Raw genomic sequence first — 21,802 nt, forward strand, 5'->3', positions numbered from 1 at the left:
CTTGCAGTCGAAATAAGTGAGTATTGAAAGCACTCTTGAATGTGATCACTGTGTCTTTGTGTCTAAGTTCAGTGGGCAATTCATTCCACGTTGCTGGGCCCTGGTATGTAAATGAACGCTGTCTATATGACTTTGTTTTCATAGTGGGAATAATGAGTATACGATTGTCAGAAGAGGAACGTAAGTATCTTGCTGGTGTGTACACACGGGTGAGGTCAGATAGGTATGTTGGACTAGAGTCGGACAGTGAAATGTAGCACAGAGAACAAATTTTGTGTTTGATTCTGGATCGAATGGATAGCCAGTGTAGGGTACAGGGCAGCGGGGAGGTGTGCTCTGATCGTGGTACCCTAAGTATGATCCGAGCAGCTGTGTTTTGAACTTTTTGAAGTTTCTGGAGTAGATATTGAGATGAACCAGACAGAATTGAGTTACAATAGTCCAGTATTGAAAGTACTAATGAACACACAAGTGTTTTAGTGGCATCAGCTGAAAGATATTTCCGAATGGAGTTGATCCGTCTCAGCTCAAGATATGCAGTCTTGCATATGTTCATGATATGTTGGTGCAGTGTGAGAGTACTGTCCAGAGTAACACCTAGGTTTCGTACTGATTGTGTGAATTTAATGTTGGTGTTGCTGATATTTATTGTTTGAAGTAAAGAATGTGAATGAGAAAGTTTTTGTGTTGTGATCAGAATGGCCAGAAATGAACGTCTCTACACCTTGGATGGTAGCATCAACTTCAGTTGGGTGGCTAGATTTGTATATTTGGGTGTCATCAGCTTACAGTTGGTGAGACACTGGATGATGATCTATGACATTTGAGAGCGACTGAGAGTACAGAATGAAGAGAACAGGTCCAAAAACAGACCCCTGTCGAACACCACAACATAGATTAACTGGGCTGGAGTGTATTCCATTTGCAGATACAATTTGTGTCCTGTTGACCAAGAAGGACTTGAAAGACAGTAAGGCTGTATCATGAATGCCAAATACATGCTGGAGGCGGTGAAGTAATATATCATGGTCTATTGTGTCAAATGCTGCAGACAAATCAAGGAGGGTGAGGACTGTACTCTTTCCGCTATCCAACGCAGAGAGAATTTCATTAACTGCTTTTAGAAGAGTAGTTTCAGTAGTGTGGCAAGGGCGATATACAGACTGTACATTGCTAAAAAGACTGTTTGAATTATATGAGATACAAGCTGGGATAGAACAAACTTTTCTAAGAGTTTTTAAATGAATGGGAGATTAGAAACTGGGCGGTAGTTCTTTAAATCGTTATGGTCTAGTGTTGGTTTCTTCAGCGCAGGCTTTACAATGGCAGTTTTGAAAAATGATGGGAATTCCCCAGATGAGAGAGAGGTATTAAGCACTCAAGCAGCAGTGATGTTGGAATTTGATCAAGTTCACATAACTTTGGTGCACTCTTCATCACGATCGTACGTACGAAATCCGTAGAGACAGGTTCAAATGCTGCTAATGGTTGCCGCACAAATTCTGTATCCCAACTGTATGGTGACGACGAATATATATATATATATATATATATATATATATATATATATATATATATATATATATATATATATATATATATATATATATATATATATATATATATATATGTATGCATGTATTGTATTCTTAATCTCATTATTCTGAACAATATCGCAACAATCAGATGCATTTCTGTACGTTACACTCCCACAAGTGTACACAAATATTCAAATATCCATATTATTTAATTTTACACACTGCAACCATTTCCAAAGTTACAGTTCAATTCAACAGTTGCAAAATCTAGAATATCATATGAATAAATACACTAGTTTACTACGAAGTAATCAAATAGCGAATTACAATATTAATTCTGACTACGAGCTAGCAATCTACATAATCATAACTCATTTCTCAAGTACGCATGTAAATTAAACAATACAAAGGTAATTCTACGTACTAACGATTCTAGTAAGTAAATATACATACTGCACATAATTATAATTACAATGCCGTAACATTCTGCAACAATCGAGCAAATAACTGACTGACCTTTACGAAGCTTTCTGTCCTTAGAATGTACTAAGGGTTTTCCTTTTTTGGGGGGTTGGGGGCACCAGACAGATGCCCCCCCCCACTTGTCCAAAAAATAAAAGGTGTGTTATGTGTAATTGTGTCCCCCTCAAATGTGTTGTTTGTCTACTTTATTCAAAAGAATTTCGGTCAAAAAGATTTTTAAGATTTTTGACGGGGTATTTTTAATTTCCCTAGTGTATTCTATAGGGTTGTTCATCCGAATAGGTTTCCATCACCTAACTCCGGATTCCTTCCATATTCTTTTTAGTTCACCTTGGCTAGAGGTCTCCTAATATCCCATGTGTGCTTATTATGTATATGCTATATTGTATGTTTGCTATACTTTGTTTTTGTGTCGGGATAGCCATCTATTTCAAATTTTTCCCAGTTGTTCTAAGATCCTTATTATTGGATCAAATTTTTAAAATTTTATTTATTTAGTCTGGTTAGATAATTTTGAATTTGGGCGAAGTAACAGTGTACTAAGGTTTTACAGAATTTTTTGTCTTCCTAATGTATCATGAGTGCTATATGATGTGTTGTTCTTCGCATTACTAGTTTTGGGAAATGAGGTCAGCTGCGTTCGGGTGGTGTCAATACTCTCTTTATTTTTTATGTATATCTCCCAATTCGAATTAGGCTGCCTCTTTTTATTTATTAGTTTATTGCCCAAAAAATTCTAAAGGGTTTAAATTCCCATTTAAAGGGGAAAATTCTGTACAGTAAGGGAGCCGTACAGTAGGAAGGTATTACTATAAGAGGAGAAAGATTTGGAATTTGGTTTTCGTGTATTGTTGTGTGAGTGTATTCCCTATGGGGACGTTTTTCCGACCTCATTCATAGGCCTGTTCACTTCGCGTGGCACCATATGACATAGCCCTATGATGTCATTATCACGTACTTTTCCCCATTGGGGTCCCTGTTCCCCATCTAAATAGTAATTTGATTTTAGGATAGACCCATAAAGGCAGACAAAGTACTTGAAAAAATTTAATCAATTAAGAAGAAGAAAAAAGAAAGAAAAAAGAGAAAAAATTTAAACTTTTATTTTAAATTTTAGTTAAGTTAATTGATTATCCTTGATTTTAAATTAATTTAGTTATCGAAAAATTTTGTTACGTTCATACGTTAATTTTTAATTGTTATCACTTGGCCACATGTCTTCATTGTTTTAATTATATAATCAGTAACTTGTTTATCAAAATTTCCATCTAAATATAATAATGGATTTCTTTTATACATTTCTTTTTTTGTATATTTCCATTATTAATTTAATCCTATCTTGTTTTCTGGTCTCACACTGTGCTATGGCATGATATTTGGTAAAATTGACTACTTTGCACATAGGGCATTTCACATTAATTGGTATCATCCTCTTTCTGATCGCTACTTCACCAGTCAGCCATGAGTTATGGAGGTATTTGAAGAGCATACTGTGTATTTTCAGTGAGTCGATGGTGGCCCAGTGGCCCCAGACCCTTTCCCAATGTACCCCTATATTTTCTTCCTCTACTTTATTTTTTATCCTATAGGTTAAATTTTCTCTAATTCAATTATATGTTTTTTGTATCAATTTCCCATATTTCTTTATTTTCCCTATATTTGTATGATAGTTCTTTTATGCGTCTAAATGTTCTTGGCACCTCTAGCTTTTCACTAGTTTATTATTTTTATAAACATCCATCCTTTTTTTTATTGAAAAACCAAACCAATAAATATATAAAGCCTCCCAAGGAGTTGACGGTTGGCTTTTTAGATATTTGAATCTATTTAAAATATTGGTATATTTTATTAAGATGGGACTTAGTCAGGCCAGTCCTCCCCTTTTTTTAGATCTATATAAAGTCGATTTTTTACATAGTGTGTTTTAAAGTTCCATATATATTTATAATTCCATTATCTATTTTATCCAGTATTTTGTTCGCTATATCTACAGAGTTTAGAAGATAATCTAGGTTTGAATATAAATAGGTTTTTGCTACTTGCGCGCGCTCCATTAAGCAAATTTGCGTAAGTGCCCAGATTTTGATATTTTCATTTATTTGTTTTGTCACCTTTTTACAGTTTTCTTTTTCTTCGTTTTTCCCGAAGAAATTTCCTAATATTTTTACTGTGTCCTTAAGTAGGTGCGGGGTAATCCATGGTGATTTCCCCTCCAGTTTCCTATTTTTAGTATTTCTGTTTTTCTCATGGTTAATTTTTTATCCTGATGCTTTTCCAAATGAATTATATTCCTTTTCTAAATGTTTAAAGGAATTTGGATCCTTCATAAAATTGGTACAATCATCTGCGTGTTGGAGCATCTTAAATTACTTTTAAATTCGGAATTTTGATACCTTCAGGTCCTTTGTTGGTTCTAATTTTTATGCTTAGAATTTCAATTGCTATTACATATAATAGCATCGACAGTGGGCAGCCTTGCCTCACTGATCTTTGTATGTCAAGTTTACTCGTTATGGCCCCATTTACCTGTACCCTTGCAGATATGTTGGTATACAGGATTTTGGTCCAATTTAGAAAATTGTTTCCAAAACCAAATTTTTCTAATACTTTTTGTATGTATTTATGTTCAATTCTATGGAACGCTTTTTCCGGGTCGAAAGGTACCATAGCACATTTCGCACCTGTTTCATTAATAAAATCAATTATGGTTTTTATATTTAAAATGTTACTTTGTATGTTTCTTCCTTTTCCCCCCACATGTTTGATTTACATTTATTGTTTGGTTTATTCCTTTTTTAATTCTATTTGCAAGTATCCTACTTCATATTTTATAGTCTGTATTTAGGAGGGAGATGGGTCTCCCTTCCCTTTATATATAATTGTAATTAGCCCTTCCCTCATTTAATCGGTCATTGTATCATTTTTAAGTAATATATTATTGTACAAATTTTCAAGAATCGGCGCTACCTCACTTTGGAATTTTTTTTATAGAATTCCGCCGTGAGGCCATCTTTTCCTGGTGATTTTCCTTTCGCTAACTCCTTAATAGTTTTTTGAATTTCTTTCGCTGTTATAAATTCGTCACACATGTACCTGTGTTCTGATGTTATTTGCTCACATTCAATTTCATCTAAGTATTTCAAAATTTCCTTATCATCTATTTCCTGTGATGTGTATAATTTTTTATAATATTGTCTTATCATTTCTATTATTTCTAATTTTTCTTTAACTTCTTTTCCATTTTCACGTAGTTTTTCGATAGTTTTTCCACCCCCTTGTCTCATTTCTTCTCTCTTGTATAATCCTTCTGCTTTTGTATAAATACTGTTATATTTTCCCGCCCTTATGATTTTCCGATTATTTTTTCCTCTTTTAGAATTTGATTTAATTTTTTTGTGTATTCTTTCCTTGTTTCCTCTGTTAATGTTTTGTTTTTAAGTCTAAGGTTTAATTCCTCTTTCTCCCATTGTTTTAATTTTTTCCTCTTTTTTGAGTGGTAGATGGCTATTTCTTTCATTTTGTTTTTAAACATATCCCAATCTTGAATTATTTTACTAAATTCTTTGCCAGATTCATTTTTTATTTGGACAAGTCCCATTTTAATTTCGTTGATAAAATCTTCTTCTAATATTTGGTTATTGAGCTTCCACGATCCTTTCCCCCACTTTTCCCTATAGTTTGTTTTTGTTTCTAAAGTGACTAGTTTATATCTGATTTCTTAAAATCAATTATTTCTGCCTTTGGATACATATTTTCTTCAAATATGGTGACGTAAAATTTATCTATTCTAAGGGTTTTCCCGCCAGTTCACCAGTAGCTTCCTCGGAGTATATTGCTGCTTGAACAGTACGATGGCTTACAATCACTAATTCGTTCCCAGCCCAAATGACTGTAAAATTCTGGTTGGAATTGATGGCCACACCCTTCCTCAGTTCCGATTGGATATCAATTGTACCCCAGTCGGTTCAGTTTAACAGACGAGCCTCATGCCATCTGTCAACGCGGGGAGATTTACAACAGCATTAAGGGTCCTTTGTTCTAGAACAAAGCTTCCGACGTCTACATGTGAGTTTTGACACCCAACGAATTGCTACGATAGCAGCAGGGTCTACATATACACATGGCTGCTAATCCATTCCTTTGTTCCTGACTTACGCAATCGCGGGCAGGCAAACGTGACAACACGGAATACTCGATAGTGACGAGTCTATTAGAGTGCAGTATTTTATTACATTCACGCATCACCGCAGCCGAATCGGGGTGTTCTGGGCAGTATTCGAACTTCCAAATAATTGATTGCGCCGAGCCGGAATGTCTCCTAGCAAATCTCTGTGTCAGAGAGAGAGAGAGAGACAGACAGAGAGGCAAACACAGACAGACAGACAGAGACAGACAGAGAGAAAGAGATTCTTCCTCAGTCTCGTCAGAAAATGCTAAACACTAACATTGTAGTTCCACCCTGTTGAAATTGTTGAACTCTGGAAATAATTTTATACATCTTAACATCACAATCTGATATTTGTGGCCGGAAACTAGTAATTTAGATAAAAAAAACGATCAATGATATAGCTCTACTTATGTGAACTTTTGATTCGAAAATCTTTTATGGCCTGTTTGTTTGACTAATAGTGTAAATACTGTCTATGGTTTCTGCGTGTTTGGTTTGATATTGATGGGTTAATAGCTCAACATAATGAACGCATAGAACGCATCATCTATATTTGTTATGTTTAATATATCACATCTCCAACGTTTGTTTATCATGCCGCCGCCGCTCCCATCCTGTCAAACACAATGTGACTTTTTGCTGCAGAATGTCACCCTTCCTTAAACGTATGAAGTTTAACATAAACCACTATTGACTTTCCCTTCAAGTGTTTCTATTTAAAAATGGATGCAGTTGTAATTTTTCCTTGTTATAGGTTAAACAGGAATATCACACCAGCAATACTTCATTGATGTGACTTATTTCTGAGCTTTCCAGCCATAATAAAGGTTGCAAACTTTCATCATAAAATTTGAATTCAAATCATTTCAATGCATCTCAATTTCCCTTTCAGAGAACAAAGAGCCAGTGCAGGACATAACATCACGGACATGCTTATTAGCTGTAGTTTCAACGGAAGAGAATGCTATGGCAGGTATAACGCAAAAGTTCTTATAATTCAAATTCAGTTGACACTTTCTAGCTTATAAATGATGATAAAGTGGTATGTTTTGTTTTGCTTTCTTTCCTGTATTAAATTAAAAAGCAAGATATCCAGTTTAAATATACTTTCTGGAACAATATATTCAGTGTATTGTCTTCATTTTGAAACGAGCATATAAAGATTCTGTCTTGCATCTGTGAAGCATCGCAGTGGGTCTCTGTCACCTTGTTCTCTGCTACTATGATAATCGATATTCGATTTTACCTGAAAACACTTTTCTCATGTGTACTATTTTATTTTACCGGTGATGTTTCTCGGTGTGCATTCTTTCTTTCCTAAAAACGTTTATTCAGAAACAAATTCACATAACGCTCAGGTTTTAACCACTTCAGACAATTTATCATATCGGTTCTATTCCTTTAGTTTTTTTCTGTGGTACTCTAATCCGTTCTTACGGGAAAGGGGAGCTCGATCCTCGATATGGGTGGAGGGGGCTTATTCTTCAAAAGAATAGATACAGTAACAGTCGTTGGAAAATAAAAGCTGAAGGTTTGATAATCCTGTATGATTATATAATCCGAATTATATGCATGATAAGGAAGATGAGTTTGAAACATGTTAGAAGTTATGCAATTTATTTTGTTTGAAGTGTAAATACAGATGTTTTATAAATATCTCATACAATTTATTTTCTGCAAATCTTTGTGTCTTTTAAAAGCTGATCGAATAAATGCACATGTCGTGCAACAAATATCTAGAAAATATCGGAATATTGGAATATCGCGCTCAAGAACCGTTTTATTGTATATTGCATAATAGACAACGTTTTCTTTAGACTGTAATTGTGCACATATGTTGCCATGGGAGCTGGCTTTCATAGTCAGCATTGATACAGAAATGAAAAAACGTTATTCAAGATAAAAATATGAAGTCTCTAAGAAAAATCAACACTAGACGTGTTCTGGACGAAACAAATTTCTGTACTAAAACTACTTTCAATTTTAAATTTCAGAAACTTCACATTATATCAGACATCTGAATACGGTAACTGCTGGACACTGGATTCCGATAAACTGGTTGTCAGATCTCCTGGGCCGAGTGCAGGTATCTCACATACACGCACGCACACATATACATGCATACATACATACATACTTACATACATACATACATACATACATACATACATACATACATACATACAGACATACATACATACATACGTAAACACAAATACACATTTAATTGGGGGTCATTCTAGAACCTGAAGTAGAAATTTGTGATATATTGTTACATTGTTAGAAGTTCTTAGTCGTAGATGAACACACTATGCGTTCTTTTTCTGAGCGCTCTTTCTTCATGTTCTCTTTTTTCTCGAGACACGCTGAAGACTAGTGTCCGTTTTCTTAACATTAGTAACAGGTATTATAACTTTTGGCTCTCTTTTCTCCTGTCTTAGATTTCCATGTCTTGACCTTCTGGACATTCTGGATCCCAATGTCCTTTGTCTTGATAAACAAAGCTGGTAACTTGACCTTTACCTCTAAAGGAATATTCAGAAGACTTACTTTAAGTGTGCTTTTGTATTACAATTGCAAATCTCTGACCAGAATTGTGACCTGTTTTTACCCAGTTGGTTGATTGTCTTGGGTAGAGTGGGGTCTCCATATATTGGTGGAGAGGGTGTACTCTACTCAAATCAAATTGTGAATCATCATGAAAAGATTAGGCCATTCCAAGGAGAAAAAACAAGAAGCCAGGACACGACAACTTTTGACGTCACCTCATGCGCCGAGAGAAGTATTAGCAATATTTCACGCTAACGATTTTGAAGAAGACATGAGTGATCCTGAACCAATCCAGCTACATCCACTATAAGACTGAGGAATAAATACAGCTATTATTTGCGAGAAGAAAACATGACAGCGGATTTGGAGAGAGATGTCGTGGCTAGTTAAGTTCTAAACGTCTCATTCTTGAAAGAAAAGAAAGAAAACATGATGGCAAACATTCGTCAGTCTATCATGTTAAGTACAACATTGCATGAAACAATTCTTACAACAGAAAAGAAGAGCTTGGGAATTACTGAGAGTGTGTGATGCATATTGACATACTTTTAGAATGAATAACCAAAAGTCACACATTTATCTCTAAATGACCAAGTTCCCTGATCAGTGCTACATTCGAAGATATGATAATGAACTTGATGAAGTATTACATAACGATGAGAATAAGCATAATAAGTAACATATAGATTTAATCATTTTATTTTACTTTGAATTTCCACAATAGACTGGTATTCGTATTCATAATTATTGTGTGACTCATCGCTTTTTTGATAAGCTCATTCTAGAACCTTTATTGCATTGCTATCTGAATTGTGGAGGACGAGAAAATATATTTCGGGGCTCTTGTATTTTTCGGATTTTGCTGACTATATTATATACCACATCGTTGACATTTGGAGCAAATAAGAGGTACATCATTAATGTAACTGTCATCGATATACTACAGACATGGCTCACAATTTAATTTCTCGCGATACGACGGACAGTTTCTTTTTAAATGTTATTCAAAGCAAGGAATATAATTTCCAACAGTTACGTGAACAGAGCTTACTTCCTTTGCATGAAAGTGGGAAGCATACAGATGAGAGATTTCGTGATTTATCTGGATATTCCTTTCCCTTTGAGTACAATGCCTACAACATTTGGAATAACAAAAATGACTAAAAGCTCTTTTCACACCTTTTTATACTCACTGCATTTTGTACAATGCTTATGATGGAGGATATGCTTTGTGGCCATTGGATTTAAATCCAGACCAAGAATGGGACAAAGGACATTTACACCGAATAAAATCTGCCCAACTGCATGTAGAACTTTGATTTGTACTAGCTCTGGCGAGCAGAGTCAACATCATATTGTATGCTGAATTTGATAATACTCTGGACAGCAGTAGTCTGAGCTAAGCGATCCTAGACAATCAAACGATGGAAACTATGGAGACAGGCGACGAGGATGTTTTCTATCCAGAACAGCAGCAACAGGCCCTACGTGAAGACAAAGAAGTGAGAGATACAGTCATGATATCACGATTGCCAGAACAAGAACAAGACTTTGTTTCCTGTTTTGGTCGTCACTTGGTTTGGACAATTATAAGCGTGACAAGAAAACATTGTCATGGTTTTGAAATCGTTTATCCCGGTCAGAAACAACATTACAAATGTTTGATGATGGGTCAAGAAGAAAAGTTGAAAGACTATATAGAAGATGCATCGATTCTCGTCTCAAAAGAGATCTTAAAATAATGGTATTAAGACTTATGTTATCATTCATTACATCCGCTGAGGTGGTCTAGTGGTCGGATGCTAGAGTTCGTGGGTTCGATCCCCGGCCGAGTCATACCAAAGACTTACAAAAATGGTACTAACAGCTGCCTTGTTTGGCGCTCAGCATTAAGAGGTTAGTGTTAGGACTGGTCAGCCTGGTGTCATGATAATGCCTCTGGGTTGGACATCTTGCTACATGACTGCGGCTTGATGCCCCAGTGCTAGACATGGCTATAAACTGTAACACTGCAGACATCGTAGCTATATGTCTAAAACATTGTTAAAGCTACGTTAAAAATCTAAATCACACACACACACACACACACACACACACACCATTCATTACCTCCATTGACATTTTTGGGAACAAAATGCATCGAAGCTTCCCATTCAATGACTTAATAGGCAGATCGTTTCAAGGAAAAATCATGTGCGAACTCGTGCCATATCATTATGTGTGAAAAGAATGCATACTTTCATTACCTTCTGACTCACAGTTAATAAACAACATCTTGGAATCCGGTGGGGTCTGTCAAACTGCTTCATCCAAAACTAAAAGTATTCAAAAATATGTCATCAACACGGTCGACATCGCTGACGTTTCAATTGATGATTCCACTAACGCGTTCAGTCTCTCGACATGACCGAACTTAATGAGTTTCAAACTTGAAAATTATTAAATAGTGCGCCGTGCGCACAATTAACTTGTCGCGCGTGGCCAAAAGGCTGAACGGAACGTAAATTCAAAATAAGTCAATCAGTCCTAACATTCATCGTCGACTCGACACCAACTCTGCTACCCCATAGGAGGATAATCTTATTTTCTGCAACGAAGCTCATATGGGAAGTGACAGATGATGAGTTACAGAAGATTAAGAGAGCGTGGAAAAAGGAAAAGAGGGCGAAAGAGCGAGAGAGAATGAAGTGGGAATTTTCGTACCTCAATGGGTGATGGATGCGTGAGCAGAAATGATCGTAGAAGAATAAGAAGAAGTTGAACAGGAACATCAGCAACAATATTTCCTCATTCCAGAAGAAAAGAATTGGTATTTGGAATCCTTTGGACCTGATTTTAGGCTACTGTTTCAGTACATTTTTGGAGCAGAGATGGATGACAATAGCGATGCGCTATATTTAGAGCCCTACCTAGGAGATGCAGTGGCCATGGCTGGTGAGTGGTAACTGAACAATGCTCTTTTCAGGGCCTATCCAAATCTATTCGAAAGAGATATTGATTGCTCGAAATAATTGCCACTATGAGTTTTATGTTTGTATGTTTGTTCTTGTTTATGTCAATATCTGTCTGTTCATAATCAGCTACAACTTGAAACCCCTTCTTTCCCGTCTTGAGTGCAATAGTATGTTTGTGTGTATGTATGTATAGTGTGTGTGTGTGTGTTATCAGTCACACCCTCTTATTTGTTATAGCGTGTTTGCGTGACTTCATGCGTATTTGTGTGACTTCATATGCCCCTTCTTTTATACCCTATCCTTTTCGTCAGATATTAGACTTGTTGTTGCTACGTTCGACATGTTGCCTATTATATATAGGATAACTAGGTCGTTGCTAGTAGATATGTAGCTCTTGGACAGTAGATCACAATGTATTGGAAAGTAGATCACGAAGCATTGGGTAGTGGGTAACTATTTATCTTGTCCGTCCGTACGCATCCATACAATATGTGTCACAACATGGAGGCGCAGTGTTTTACATAGGGCTGCAACCACGCCGAATGTTAATTCCCGTAGAGGCTCATAAGGCACAAATTACAGCTTCCATATGAGCTCAACAACTTAAAACAATGTAACAATGTGGATTCAATGTTCAACTCCCGTTACGGGTCATCGAGGCCCATTTGAGTTCAATAATTTCTAACAATGTGTCCTTTATCACTACTCTTGACTCTAGAAATGCCCCAATGTAAACCTAAGGCTAATTTCCATACTGATCTCAAGTGGTATATATTACTTGTTTCGTCTGTAGGTGCAGAGTAAATGAGAAAAATAACCATCTCATGATGAAACAATGCTGAACACTTAAGATGAGACGAGGCTCTACCACAAGACTAAGAATGTGACCATAGTTTCCCCCCTCCTCCACCTAACCCCTCTCCCCAAAGACCACACTTCGTACATAAAAATAATAGCTGATTACAAATTGTAGGTCTGTCATTGATCCTCTACCTCGAGAATTCGGAATTTCTAACCGGCATCAATCAAGGCTACGGAGCCAGGCTTGTCATTCACGAGGCTCAAACCGTCCCGAGCCCATATAACGAAGGCATTCATATTGCCTCAGCAGAGGAAACAAGTGTTGCCATCCGCAAGGTAAGACAGATTGTGAGTCATGTATCTGTTCAGTAAACCGTGTCATATACATATTTATCATATAAAATCATACTTGGTGGTTCTTACGTCCTTTCAGAGCATCCTCCAACTCCATGTATAGTAGGAATCTGTACCACTGAATAATAGCGCATATATTGATATGAGCGCAAATTGAACTAACGGAATTTTTTGTCAGGGAAAGAAAAGAAGCAGCTTGTATCAGCAAAACAAACACTTAACACAAAAGCCAAGAGAAAATCTTGACTAATAATAGTTTGAATGCCAGTTGGAAACTACACACAGGAGTTAAATAAAGGAACGAAGAAAGAAAAAATAATTTAATACTTTCTAGATGAATAAAATACATGTCCATTTGCACTGCTGGAGGGGGGCGGAAGGTGGTGACTTTCGCCACACCCATCCGCCCACCTGTCTTAGAATGTGTGCAAATCACCCCGGACGTTTCGTAGAAAAAGCTTTCTTTACAGTCAAATGGTTTAAGTTATACCATGGTAACGGTTAAAACGCAAAAGGTCCCTGGGGCTTCGGTCACTGGGACACCAATATGGGTAACAACAGACGGGCCCTATGCCTGCTTGTTTACGCACCCAACCCCTTAAACAATATTTCTTGATCAACCCTGTGGCGTCCGTCCGAAGAACATAGTTCAACAACAAATTAAAATACGGTGTGGTCGTGTCTAAGATCGTGGATATCTTATACTGTCTATGGGAATATTTTCGATAACTATCCTATCCGAATTCGAATTCTAATTTGATTCCGTATATACATGATATCTGCTTCTTTGTGGGATCTACAATCCGATTTCATACCTCTCAGAAAGCAACAATAAAAAGCAAATACATTTGAAAACAGTTAATCAATTGGTTGTTGTTTTTTTTTTTTTGAGCGTCCAGTGTGCAATAGTTGGAGTAAATGATAGATAAGTGAAAAAGTCTCACGGTTTAAATAGAGAGACCATTAATTGAATATCGCTTGTGTAGATGCTGATAAATATCAAATGTTTTTATTTCTTTGAGTTCATTCCTCACCTGTGGACCTATGCTGGAATCAAACAGGTTTTGTCCGAATGAGTCTAAGTAAATATATGACAATGGTATATCCGTAAAGTGAGCAGTGATTTTGAAACCAGCTGAGAAAAATAAAGACACATGGACGCCTCACTGTCATCAAATTATTCTTCTAGAAAATATGCACTCTAATAAAAAGGTCGTGCCTACATCCTTATAAAGATCAGTATATTTTCTTGCATGATGAGAAAATAGGAGAATTCGTACACGTTCCACAATGACCTGATTTCTTTGATTTTGTTTTTAATGTCTCATCATATTGCCTGATTAACGACGTTTTACTGAAAGAAAAGTAACATTGGCACCTGTTCTAATAAATAGCATTGAAATTTTCCAGGTTTCCATAACTCGATTAAGCACACCTTATGGGGACTGTGATGATGGAATCAGCTTCTTGGCCGCGTATGGAATCAACTATACCAGGCAGGTAGGAAGTTATTCTATCATGATCATTTATCATATCGTACTCAGTTTCGTTTCCACAAAAAGAAGGATGTTATCATCCCGTTCTTTTCAAATGTGACATCACAGGTCATTGATAAGTTAATATTAATCTTTTCTTCTTGTTGTTGTGGGTCATGGCGTTGAGTTCTCGAGATTTAAAAGTGATAGATAGATAGATAGCAATTGCCCATATTTTTGGCGTGAAGTAGTATTCATGATGAGGAACTGAAATAGCGTGGGAAGAACACCATTTTGGTTTGTAAACACGAGGACTTTTGGATTGCTCTTAATAAAACTGTTAATGGTATCTTGTTTGACTAGTTGGACAATAATATTTATGATTCTCGTTGATCCTGGCAACGTTTTGACTCCGCTGAACAAAAATGTTAAGGTCTACTTTCAATAACTTCTGAAGAATTTCGAGTCTTAGATATATTCAGTGCGAAGTCAATATTTGTGTTTGATTGTTTCTTTATATTTACTCGTACTATATGATAATACCAAATAAATATGAGTCCAGATATTTCGTATTATAGAGGCTTTACGGAAGAAGTATCCTAGTTTAACTGAATCAAAACAAACCCTTTAATCTTTCTCTAGACAAATTTGATAATGGTAACGAGTCAGCCAAAAGATCGGTTTGGGTTGGCATTGATAACAGCCATTTTATTTCAATATGTAACAAAACAATGAGTGCTCATAATTCAATGTACCCACGTAATGTAGTCCCAACTTCCATTGATTAATAAAGGAGTTTAATATTTAGCAGATGCTATGATGACAGACACACAATTTGAATTTTCTTTTAGTCCTGTCAGTTGATGTGTCAAGCAGTTAAAATACTAGAGACTTGCGGTTGTTACGATGACAGTGGCGAGGAACTCATCAGAAAAAGTCAAGCAAGACTGAATTCAAAGCCATGCAGAAAAGGACCTGGCAAGTTTAAATATTTTCTTATAAAACACAGTTGATACATTAAAATGTTAAATCCATTTCTAATGTGAAATGCAACTAAACTACTCAAAATATCCGTTGTCCAAAATAGGTATAATGTTTTCGCAGGTGTTTATTTTGAGTGTCTTTTAGTTCAGAGTACGAATTCTTACTGTAAATGCTAAGGTTTTAATTTATTTGTATCTAGAACGAAACAAAATACGTAGTTGATGCAGCACCGATTGAAACAAAATATACCCTGTACATTATTTGGCTTTGAAAAAGAATGATATGCAAATTATCAACCTCGGTGTAAAATATAGTCTGGATTTGGATTTTTTTAATGTAGCTTTAACAATGTTTCAGTCATATCTGTACCATGTCTGTAGTGTGGCAGTTTATAGTGATGTCTAGCAATAGGGCATCATACGTCAGCCATATAGCATCATGTTCCATCCAGTCACATTATTCTGACAACTGGTCGAACAGTCCTAACACTAACCTCTTAATGCTGAGCGCCTAGCAAGGTAGCTGTTAGTATCATTTTTATAAGTGTTTGGTATGAATCGGCCGTGCTTCGAACCGCGACCTACCGCATATGAGGCGGACAGTCTAACAATTAGACATAGCCTGCTACAATTGATGAACTAAGAGTTGTGATACAAAATTGATCCATCCTTTCAGTAATTGGAATTTTGTGAAACATTCTCGACAATAATATACCTCACTTTGTTATTTCTATTAACAACGTTTACTTGGAAAGACGTTATCGATGCCAAGGAATGTCCTGAGGGACAGTGATGTACGTTCCAAACAATGTAGCCTACAGGACAAGAACTGGTTTGGAAATGTCCTTTGTAGTATTAATATGGATCAAATTAAGTTCCCTCGATAGCAAATCTATTCACATCTGCTATGCTTAACCAGTCTCCAAGTTTTCGCTCATTAATTGCTGATCAATCTGAATGCAAGCTTTATCTTTTAACAATGAAGTAATTATCCTGGGAGACTTGAATATTGATTTCATCTCCGATGCTTAAAGGATTCTTTTGATACAACTGCCCGACGTTATATATGTAAACATTGTTCCAACAAGAGTAACAGTCTGTATATCGCCACCACCTTCAATAACAATTCTACGAGATTAATGTAAACTGGTTTTATGTTGGTGATTAGTATCTCATATGTGCAATTCGTAATCAGCAGAGCGCAAAGAAAAATAATTCACACTCCTATAGCAATACAGATACTTTAACAAATCTGCTGAAAATGAATTTTTCCCTGAATGTCTCAGAATATGAAGTCATTAATTTCTCTAATGCAATCCCGGACTATGATATATCTGTCTGGAACCAATGTTTTCATACTATCCTAAGCAAACACGTACTCATACAAATCAAAAGAATGAAACGATAGCAACAGCCAGAATGGTATAATTGTCAAATTGCCGACGTACAATGTAAACGAAACGACTGTCAAATGTAAAAGAGTTTACCAATTATCGTTTATGGCGGGTCACAACCAAACTCTCACTGTAAAACATAAATGATCATTTTTCAGAAAAGACACCGCATCCTTAAAGTGTGATAACAGATCCATTTGGATCATTTGCGAGAACTAACTTCTACAAAAGTCCGTGTAAAATTGTTGTTAAAGACATTAATTATATTATACTTCTTTTTTGTAACTAATATTTCCCAAACACTTGATAGGTCTAATTTTACAAACGACGATCTTATTACCTTCGTGAATGAAAGGGTACCAGTTCATGCTGGATTTTTATATTCCCTTAATTATACGAACTGATACTATCAATGTTATCAATGATATAGACTCTAACAAATCGGCAGGTCTGGGTGGAATTCACCCCAATTTCAGAAAATTTCGGGTTTGTCAGTCTCTACGTCAATGATAAAAGAAGTTAACTGTGATAGGCTGTCACTTCATGCAAATTTTCAGGGTCATTAAAATTATTCGCAGTTCACGAGGAAAATGAAAAGAATGACCCATCTAACCATGTGACTCCTATCTGTTATTTTTATACTTTCAAAATATTTTGAAAAACATGTCAGTAAACATCTTTTGGGATATCTTAACAAGTAGAAACTCCTCCATAAATCACACTTATGTTTCCTAGCAAATTATGAACGGTAAACTGCATTAACGAAACTATAGCGGTTGCATCCGATGAACTTACTAGCATAATCTTCATTCACTGAAGAAGAAGAAGAAAAAACTCTTTTCCACCCCTACCCCCACCCCCGAAAAACAAAAACAAAAACATCCGATGTGGTTGACCATTCGGTGCTCATAAAAAATTTCACGTTTACTTCAAATTCAGTTACTTGGTTCACGCCATTTCTCAGTAACAGATTCCAGGTTGTTTTGTACGGGTGAATATATTCCAATTAAAGTCATATTTTAAGTGTTGTTTCTCAAAGCTCTGTATTAGAACCTCTTTTATCCACTGTTTATCAATGTCTTAGATCTGTGTCCAGTGCACTATAACACTGATCTTTTAGCAGACGATTCTATCCATATACATATATCGTGGGTCGGTGGTTCTTCCCTGGGTTGGGTTTTCCAGGGTTCTTCCTCCGCCAGTTATACTGGCCGCCATGTATAGCCTATCTTGTGCTGAAAAATGGCGTTAAACCCTAGAACAACAACAACTCTCTCTTTTTATGAACTGACTGCCTTTTCTACAATTTTACTGGCTGTAAAAGGCCACGTGATGCTTCGGATTTTATTTACATCGTGAGTGATTAGATAAAATTTACACATCGATAAATACTCAACCATGATCACTTAATCATATTGTATATATGATTTCTTACATGTTTAAATGTGTACATCTTTGTATGGTGTATTGTTCATATATATACCTATTGACCGCTATCAATGCATATACTTGACCTGTCGACATATGCTGAGTATCCGTCAAAATATGTCCTTCACCATCATCAAACAACGCTGCTAAGCTTATCAGCCGGTTATATTAAGCCATTCTCTTACAGGGGATACATTTTTCAGAAATCCCATGTGAATCAAAATTCAGCAAAACAACCATATTTGTGTTAGTTTTTTTTTTTAAGAACGCTATTTCACTTGCACACATATATTTGTGTTCCTTAGTATGCCCTATAATTTTATCTTCTATCATTTTTAAAATCTATAAGTTAGTATCGATTTTTTATTTCTTTGTTTTTGGCTTGAGTGAAGTTACGAACGATATTGAAAGATCTATTTCGTCATCTGTGCAAAGTTTTAGAGCTCTACACTTCTGTGACTAAATGACTATTGGAATGAAATGATCACGTAATTGATATCTCAGTGAAGTATTTACGAAGATATAATTTAATCTCGGTGATAGTATTTGCGAAAATATAATTCATCTCAGTGGCAGTATTTACGAAGATTTACTTTCATCTCAGTGACAATATTTAGGAAGATATAATGTAATCTCAGTGAAGTATTTAAGAAGATATAATTTCATCTCAGTGAAGTATTTACGAAGATATAATTACATCGTAGTGAAGTATTTACAAAGATATAATTTAATCTCAGTGATAGTATTTGCGAAGATATAATTCATCTCTGGCAGTATTTACGAAAATATAATTTAATCTCATTGAAGTACTTACGTCGATATAATTTCATCTCAGGGAAGTATTTACGAAGATATAATTTAATCTCAATCACATTATTTACGAAGATTTAATTTTATCTCACTGACAGTATTTACGAAGATATAATTTCATCTCAGTGGCAGTATTTACGAAGACATAATTTCATCTCAGTGAAATATTTACGATATAATTTCATATCGATTACAATATTTACGAGGATATCATTTCATCTCATTGACAGTATTTACAAAGACCTTATTTCATCTCAGTGACAGTATTTACGAAGATGTTATATCATCTTAGTAACAGTATTTACGAAAGACATTATTTCGTATCCATTATATAGCAACTTCAATATTTATATACTATATCGGTCTTCACCATGCGTTTCCAAGTGCAAAAGTCTGTCAGGAAAAAACAACACTGTACATAAAAGCGTTTTGTGAATTATTAAAAAGATAACAAGCTAAGTGAGAAACAATTTAATTGTCCTGATGAAGAGCGAAGGAGGATGGGCTAGACATTTCTTTCAGATCAGGATATTTTGTTATGTTAGCTGATTTTTTTCAACAAGTTTAATATCAATTATCTTTTCAAAATTATGTTCTACAAATCAGCCAAAGAATATTTCTCGAATGTTTCTCACGGTAATTTTTTCACGTAAGTCTCATGGCTCCCCTTCGTTATCTACGAAATTTAAATGGTCGGTCTCTAATATAGCCGAATGATGCCAGTAAAAGGAGATTACAGTTGGCGACTGAGGAGAAAACTAGAATACCTTCCAATGGTATCGCTGATAATTCAGAGGCAAAGGACCATATTTTCATGTTTTATAAGATGATGGCGAAATTATATGCTTATGAAAAGCAAATATATGCAACTGTAAATGTGTGGTTATCAAAATGCATCAAATTAATAGTTCCTAATAGGACATTGATAAGAACAGAGATTGTGTTATATTAAGTGAAACTGACGAATTGACCTACGACAAATTTTTGTGTCAGGAGACTAAATTGGTGAACCGTTCTCGTGGATATTATTTAAGAGTGATTTACATTTTGATTATAAATCTGGGTTTTATTTTCCTTCAGAAATAAGATGTAGGGACATGCTCAATAGTGAATTTGAGGGGAAAGAACAAGTATGCAATTGCTACAATCCGTGTTAGTAAGTAGAGGTGTATCCATTTTGCAGAGCTGTATTCTTGTTAGCAAGTAGAGCTGTATCCTTGTTAGTAAGTAGAGATGTATCCTTGTTAGTAAGCAGAGCTGTATCCTTGCTAGTAAGTATATATGTATTCTTGTTAGTAAGTATGGTTGTATTCTTTTAGTAAGTAGAATTGTATCTTTCTTTGTAAGTAGAGATTTATCATTGTTAGCACATAGAGTTGTATCCTTCTTTGTCAGTATAGCTGTATCTTTGTTAGTAAGTAGAGCTGTATTCTTGTTAGTAAGTAGAACTTTATCCTTGTTAGTAAGTAGAGCTGTATTCTTGTTAGCAAGTAGAACTGTATCCTTGTTAGTAAGTAGAGCTGTATTCTTGTTAGCAAGTAGAACTGTAATCTTGTTAGTAAGTAGAGACGTATCCTTGTTATTAAGTAGATACGTATTCTTGTTAGTAAGTAGAGATAAATCATTGTTAATAAGTAGAGCTTTGTAAATAGAGGTGTATCCTTCTTAGTAAGTATAGGTGTATCCTTATTAGTAAGTAGATATGTATCCTTGTTAGTAAGTAGATGTGTGTCCTTCTTAGTAAGTATAGGTGTATCCTTATTAGTAAGTAGATATGTAGCCTTGTAAGTAAGTAGAGTTGTTTCATTCTCTGTAAGTAGAGATGTATCCTTGTTAGTAAATAGATATGTATCCTTGTTAGTAAGTAGAGGCGGATTCTTGTTATAAGTAGAAGTGTATCCTTGTTAGTAAATAGAGGTGTATCCTAGTTAGTAAGTAGAGATGTATCCTTTATTAAGTAGAGGTGTATACGTGTTAGTAAGTAGACGTGTATCCTTGTCAGTAAGTAGACGTGTATCCTTGTCAGTAAGTAGACGTGTATCCTTGTTAGTAAGTAGACGTGTATCCTTGTCAGTAAGTAGACGTGTATCCTTGTCAGTAAGTAGACGTGTATCCTTGTCAGTAAGTAGACGTGTATCCTTGTCAGTAAGTAGAGGTGTATCCTAGTTAGTAAGTAGAGGTGTATCCTTTATTAAGTAGAGGTGTATACGTGTTAGTAAGTAGACGTGTATCCTTGTCAGTAAGTAGACGTGTATCCTTTTAGTAAGTAGACGTGTATCCTTGTCAGTAAGTAGACGTGTATCCTTGTTAGTAAGTAGATGTATATTAAGTGAAACTTACGAATTGAGGTATGGCCAAGCTTGTTAGTAAGTGGAGGTTTATCCTTGTTATAAGTAGAGGTGTATCCTTGCTATTACTTGATCTGTATCCTTGTTCGTAAGTAGAGAGGTATCCTTGTTAGTAAGTAGAGGTGTATCCTTTAGTAAGTAGAGGTGTATACGTGTTAGTAAGTAGACGTGTATCCTTGTTAGTTAGTAGAGGTATATTAAGTGAAACTTACGAATTGAGGTATGGCCAACCTTGTTAGTAAGTAGAGGTACATCCTTGTTAGTAAGTAGAGGTGTATCCTTTAGTAAGTAGAGGTTTATATTTGTTATAAGTAGAGGTGTATCCTTGCTATTAGTTGGGCAGTATCCTTGTTAGTAAGTAGAGTTGTATCCTTGTTCGTAAATATAGTTGTATCATTGTCAGTAACTAGACTCGTATCTTTATTAGTAGGTAGACATGTACCCCGTGTTCATAGTTAGAGATGTATCATTGGTAGTAAGAAGAGATGTATATTTTTTAGTAAGTATAAGCATGAC

The 21,802-nt window shown here is 35.5% G+C and overlaps 1 protein-coding gene across 1 annotated transcript in view; it reads left to right on the forward strand.

Moving 5' to 3' along the window:
* Positions 1 to 21,802, forward strand: part of LOC149807498 (epithelial sodium channel subunit beta-like) — a 71,376-nt gene that overhangs the window by 26,399 nt on the left and 23,175 nt on the right. The window contains exons 4-9 of the mRNA XM_089967256.1: positions 7,082 to 7,162; positions 8,184 to 8,275; positions 12,667 to 12,830; positions 14,259 to 14,348; positions 15,175 to 15,301; positions 20,019 to 20,094. Coding sequence (XP_089823382.1) covers positions 7,082 to 7,162; positions 8,184 to 8,275; positions 12,667 to 12,830; positions 14,259 to 14,348; positions 15,175 to 15,301; positions 20,019 to 20,094 — 630 coding nt within the window. The remainder of the gene's footprint in view (positions 1 to 7,081; positions 7,163 to 8,183; positions 8,276 to 12,666; positions 12,831 to 14,258; positions 14,349 to 15,174; positions 15,302 to 20,018; positions 20,095 to 21,802) is intronic.

The sequence above is a fragment of the Sinohyriopsis cumingii genome, chromosome 1 (assembly GCF_028554795.1).
Source record: "Sinohyriopsis cumingii isolate HCF-2022 chromosome 1, ASM2855479v2, whole genome shotgun sequence".
NCBI lineage: Eukaryota > Metazoa > Mollusca > Bivalvia > Unionida > Unionidae > Sinohyriopsis > Sinohyriopsis cumingii.